The sequence below is a fragment of the Octopus bimaculoides genome, chromosome 30 (genome assembly GCF_046866305.1).
Source record: "Octopus bimaculoides isolate indiv1 chromosome 30, ASM4686630v1, whole genome shotgun sequence".
Classification (NCBI taxonomy): Eukaryota; Metazoa; Mollusca; class Cephalopoda; order Octopoda; family Octopodidae; genus Octopus; species Octopus bimaculoides.
In genome coordinates, this window is record NC_142957.1 from 11,129,296 (window position 1) to 11,135,242 (window position 5,947).

Below are 5,947 nucleotides of genomic sequence, written 5' to 3' on the forward strand. Positions count from 1 at the left end.
GTAAGACTGTTGTTGTTGCTGTTTGTTCCTTCTGAAGCCATGTCTGGTTCATAATGGCTGGTTTCCTGGTTTCATTTCACCTGGATAGGATGTTGGTTCATCGCAGGTGATCTGCTAGATGTACCCCAGTGTCACTGATGACATGTGCTGTTCTCTCAATAATAATAATAATAACAATAAGGAAATAAAATATTAACAAACAAGATTAATTTTGCTATTTTCTAATCTTTAATTTCTGCAATAATACTTTTTCTAAACCTAACATCGGAGCTTCAAATGCCATCGAACCCAAAAATGCAACCATAAACGTGACTCCAAGACAACCTAGAAACAGGAACACCTGAAGAAGAGAGAGAATGATAGATATGATGGAAAATAGTAAAATAAGGATTAGAATGAATTAACAATAAAGGATCTTATGATAAAACATGGATGTTATATATCATCATCGTCTTGCGTCTTATTTCCATGCTGGCAGGGGTTGGATGATTTGACAGGAGCTGACAAGGCTGGAGAGCTGCACCAGATTCCAGTTGTCTGTTTTGGTAGATTTCTATGGCTGGATGCACTTCCTGATGTCAATCACTTTACAGAGTATACTATATATATGTATATATATATATATGTGTGTGTGTGCGTCTGTGTTTGTCCCCCCAACATCGCTTGACAACCGATGCTGGTGTGTTTATGTCCCCGTAACTTAGCGGTTCGGCAAAAAGAGACACCGATAGAATAAGTACTAGGCTTACAAAGAATAAGTCCTGGAGGTCGATCTGCCCGACTAAAGGCGGTGCCCCAGCATGGCCGCAGTCAAATGACTGAAACAAGTAAAAGAGTAAAAAGTATATATATGTATGTATGTGTGTGCGTGTGTGAAGGACGCATGGCCTAATTAATGGTTAGGATGTTGCAGACACGATGGCGAGATCGTGGTTTCAATTCTTAGACCGGTTGGTGCATTGTTGTTCTTCAGCAAAAAAAAAAAACAAAAAAAAAAACACTTCAGCATCTGACGCGTGGCACGCCAGGCTCCTGCTTCAGTAATGTCGATTTGATGGAGGCAGGTGAGCTAAAGTGCAGTGCATACATTTGATTATAAAAACAAATCATTTGTGTAGGTCGGTCAGCAAAAAGCTGAACGCTCATACGTTATCTTTGACAGGAAAGTCCTATCATCATCATCGTTTAACGTCCGCTTTCCATGCTGGCATGGGTTGGACGATTTGACTGAGGACTGGTGAAACCAGATGGCTGTACCAGGCTCCAATCTGATCTGGTAGAGTTTCTACAGCTGGATGCCCTTCCTAACGCCAACCACTCAGAGAGTGTAGTGGGTGCTTTTATGTGCCGCTGGCACGAGGGCCACTCAGGCGGTATGTGTGTGCATATATATATATATATATATATGTGTGTGTGTGTGTGTGCATATATATGTGTGTATGTTAGAGTGTCCTTGACTTGAAATCATATGAAAGATGTCAGAGCATCAGCATCATAGTGGCTGTTTTTTTCATTTCCAATCTTCCACAAAAACATGTCTGGCCATAGAGAAATATTGCTCTGAGCTTGGAAACAGGTGAGGGTTGGTGTCAGGAAGGGCATCTAGCCGTGAAAAATTCTATCTTTGAAAATAAGTTCTGTCTGACCCATGCAAACATGGAAAAGATAATATATGATGATGGTGATGATGACAACGATGGTGATGACTGATGATGATGACAACGATAGTGATGATGACAACGATGGTTTTGATGATGACAATGATGATAGTGATGATAATGATAAAAGAAAATCATTCAAAAAGAGGAAAAATATAACAAAAAATAAATGTTTGCTTCACTTACAAAAGTTACTTGCGTTGGAGCAAGTGGGTAACGTTGGTTAAAATAGAAATAGAACAAAATAATTGGATGAACGAGGTAAGCGCAATAGGTTAACCGGCTGAGGGGAATCAGTGCTTTCCATGACAACAAAGTGTTTACAAAACCTGCAAGAAATGAGAAGAAAAAAATAGAATAAACAAAAAAAAACAAAATAAGATAAATCATACGTGAAGTGAGAAAGATATACAATGATAGACATCTGGAAAATTCTAGAACTTGTACCATTTGATATTATCAAATTGCATTTCCTTGTAAGTTCGGATTTTGTAATTCCCTATCATTATAATATTATATATCAACATATATATATATATATATATATATATATATATAAAATTTAAAATGCTGATGATCCTGCAGATATTTACTTATGTAAGTATTAACAGGTGAAACCATTGGTACGTAGGTTAATCGTTTTTTTATTTAGTATTTTTCCATTTGTCTTGCCCTTTTACAGTCTGTCGTATCGCTGAAATTTTACTGAGTACAAATTCTTCGTGGTTAGATGATTCGGTATCTATTTCTAGCATATAGGAGTCCACTTTTGCTGGTCATTCCTCTTATTTTTGTATGTAATATATATATATATACTCTTTTACTCTTTTACTTGTTTCAGTCTTTTGACTGTGGCCATGCTGGAGCACCGCCTTTAGTCGAGGAAATCGACCCCAGGACTTATTCTTCAGAAGCCTAGTACTTATTCTATCGGTCTCTATTGCCGAACTGCTAAGTTACAGAGACATAAACACACCAGCATCGGTTGTCAAGCGATGTTGGGGGGACAAACACAGACACACAAACACATACATATATATATGTACACAGCATTTTAGCTGCTATTTCTAAACTTCGGTATGTGGTGAAGCAACTTGCTGATCCCTTAATTATGTATATATATATATATATATATATATATATATATATATATATATATATATATATATATATATACATATATGCGACGGGCTTCTTTCAGTTTCCGTCTACCAAATCCACTCACAAGGCTTTGGTCGGCCCGAGGCTATAGTAGAAGACACTTGCCCAAGATGCCATGCAGTGGGACTGAACCCGGGACCATGTGGTTGGTAAGCAAGCTACTTACCACACAGCCACTCCTACGCCTATATATATATATATATACATATATAAAGGGCATGATTTATTTGTGATCAGAGTTTTATGTATGTCCGTTATTGATAAAGCCTCAAAAGCAACACAAAATCTGTTACTCAGGCAAAGAAAAAACATTGAAAACAAACTTACCCCCATTGTTTGTGCAACAGGCAAAGACGACCCAGCCGAGGCACACTCCCCAGACAGTACGGCTAACAGCAGTGTAGAAGGATGATGTCCCCTGAGTAACATAATACCCGTTATCGCTGTTGTAGAGGCCATAGAGAACAGCTACAGCAGATATCGTAGCCAGTAGCCATATAACTGTATTGACATACTGCAATGAGAAATAGGAAAATTATAATAAAGTCATGTGACTTCAAGTCTGGCTGGCGATTGGTTAGAGCAGGGGTCTTCAAACTGTGGTCCGCGGACCACAGGGGGTCCGCGGACCACAGGGGGTCCGCAAGAACAACACAGGGGGTCCGTGGACAGCAAATACTTTTTATGGGCAATTTGATTTTATGTGTTTTTTAATTGAAATCTTTTAATTGACAATAAACCTATTTTGTTAAATACTGTTAAATAAATAAATGTAAAAATATATGTTATTTTAAGCAAATATTTATGTATAAATTTCATAAGCGTTTATGAGGGGGTCCCTAAGGTAAAGCCTGAAATATATAGGGGTCCGCAAGTCAAAAAGTTTGAAAACCCCTCGGTTAGTGTATATATGTTGGGTTGTGATTGGGTAGAATGTGTTCAGTTGTAGTATCAAGTGGTGATCGTGTAGAGTAGATGTTGTGGTTTGTGTTGTAGTGTTGTGTGGTAACACTATAGAGTATGTCTGTAGTTTCTGTTGTAGCGTTGGGTGGTGATTGTGCAAGGCATGATGTGGTTGTCTTCATTAACATTGTCATCATCATCATCATCATCATCATCATCGTTGTTGCTGATCACTTGAAGTGGAGGGAAGTTGCGAAAGAGGGAGATGTAATGAGACATGGGACAAAGTATCGAAGGCCAATCTGAAAATATTAAACCTTGCAAAGGAGAAGACCCAGAGGGCCGAGAGATGTGGTGCATTGCTGCATTTGAGAAGACCCAGAGGGCCGAGAGATGTGGTGCATTGCTGCATTTGAGAAGACCCAGAGGGCCGAGAGATGTGCATTGCTGCATTTGAGAAGTCCCAGAGGGCCGAGAGATGTGGTGCATTGCTGCATTTGAGAAGACCCAGAGGGCCGAGAGATGTGGTGCATTGCTGCATTTGAGAAGACCCAGAGGGCCGAGAGATGTGGTGCATTGCTGCATTTGAGAAGACCCAGAGGGCCGAGAGATGTGGTGCATTGCTGCATTTGAGAAGACCCAGAGGGCCGAGAGATGTGGTGCATTGCTGCATTTGAGAAGACCGAGAGGGCCGAGAGATGTGCATTGCTGCATTTGAGAAGTCCCAGAGGGCCGAGAGATGTGGTGCATTGCTGCATTTGAGAAGACCCAGAGGGCCGAGAGATGTGGTGCATTGCTGCATTTGAGAAGACCCAGAGGGCCGAGAGATGTGGTGCATTGCTGCATTTGAGAAGACCCAGAGGGCCGAGAGATGTGGTGCATTGCTGCATTTGAGAAGACCGAGAGGGCCGAGAGATGTGCATTGCTGCATTTGAGAAGTCCCAGAGGGCCGAGAGATGTGGTGCATTGCTGCATTTGAGAAGACCGAGAGGGCCGAGAGATGTGGTGCATTGCTGCATTTGAGAAGACCCAGAGGGCCGAGAGATGTGGTGCATTGCTGCATTTGAGAAGAGCCAGAGGGCCGAGAGATGTGGTGCATTGCTGCATTTGAGAAGACCCAGAGGGCCGAGAGATGTGGTGCATTGCTGCATTTGAGAAGACCCAGAGGGCCGAGAGATGTGGTGGATTGCTGCATTTGAGAAGACCCAGAGGGCCGAGAGATGTGGTGCATTGCTGCATTTGAGAAGACCCAGAGGGCCGAGAGATGTGGTGCATTGCTGCATTTGAGAAGACCCAGAGGGCCGAGAGATGTGGTGCATTGCTGCATTTGAGAAGACCCAGAGGGCCGAGAGATGTGGTGCATTGCTGCATTTGAGAAGACCCAGAGGGCCAAGAGATGTGGTGCATTGCTGCATTTGAGAAGACCCAGAGGGCCAAGAGATGTGGTGCATTGCTGCATTTGAGAAGACCCAGAGGGCCGAGAGATGTGGTGCATTGCTGCATTTGAGAAGACCCAGAGGGCCGAGAGATGTGGTGCATTGCTGCATTTGAGAAGACCCAGAGGGCCGAGAGATGTGGTGCATTGCTGCATTTGAGAAGACCCAGAGGGCCGAGAGATGTGGTGCATTGCTGCATTTGAGAAGAGCCAGAGGGCCGAGAGATGTGGTGCATTGCTGCATTTGAGAAGACCCAGAGGGCCGAGAGATGTGGTGCATTGCTGCATTTGAGAAGACCCAGAGGGCCGAGAGATGTGGTGCATTGCTGCATTTGAGAAGACCCAGAGGGCCGAGAGATGTGGTGCATTGCTGCATTTGAGAAGTCCCAGAGGGCCGAGAGATGTGGTGCATTGCTGCATTTGAGAAGACCCAGAGGGCCGAGAGATGTGGTGCATTGCTGCATTTGAGAAGACCCAGATGGTCGAGAGATGTGGTGCATTGCTGCATTTGAGAAGACCCAGAGGGCCGAGAGATGTGGTGCATTGCTGCATTTGAGAAGAGCCAGAGGGCCGAGAGATGTGGTGCATTGCTGCATTTGAGAAGACCCAGAGGGCCGAGAGATGTGGTGCATTGCTGCATTTGAGAAGACCCAGAGGGCCGAGAGATGTGGTGCATTGCTGCATTTGAGAAGACCCAGAGGGCCGAGAGATGTGGTGCATTGCTGCATTTGAGAAGTCCCAGAGGGCCGAGAGATGTGGTGCATTGCTGCATTTGAGAAGACCCAGAGGG

The 5,947-nt window shown here is 43.3% G+C and overlaps 1 protein-coding gene across 1 annotated transcript in view; it reads right to left on the reverse strand.

Annotated features, from left to right (window-relative positions):
• Nucleotides 1-205: 205 nt before the first annotated feature.
• The window catches only part of LOC149130202 (nose resistant to fluoxetine protein 6-like), a 6,307-nt gene continuing 565 nt past the window's right edge, over nucleotides 206-5,947 (reverse strand). Inside the window, exons 2-4 of the mRNA XM_089345777.1 lie at nucleotides 3,147-3,333; nucleotides 1,845-1,987; nucleotides 206-340 (exon numbers count right to left, since the gene is read on the reverse strand). Of these exons, the coding sequence (XP_089201903.1) occupies nucleotides 215-340; nucleotides 1,845-1,987; nucleotides 3,147-3,333 (456 nt within the window). The 3' untranslated portion in view covers nucleotides 206-214. The remainder of the gene's footprint in view (nucleotides 341-1,844; nucleotides 1,988-3,146; nucleotides 3,334-5,947) is intronic.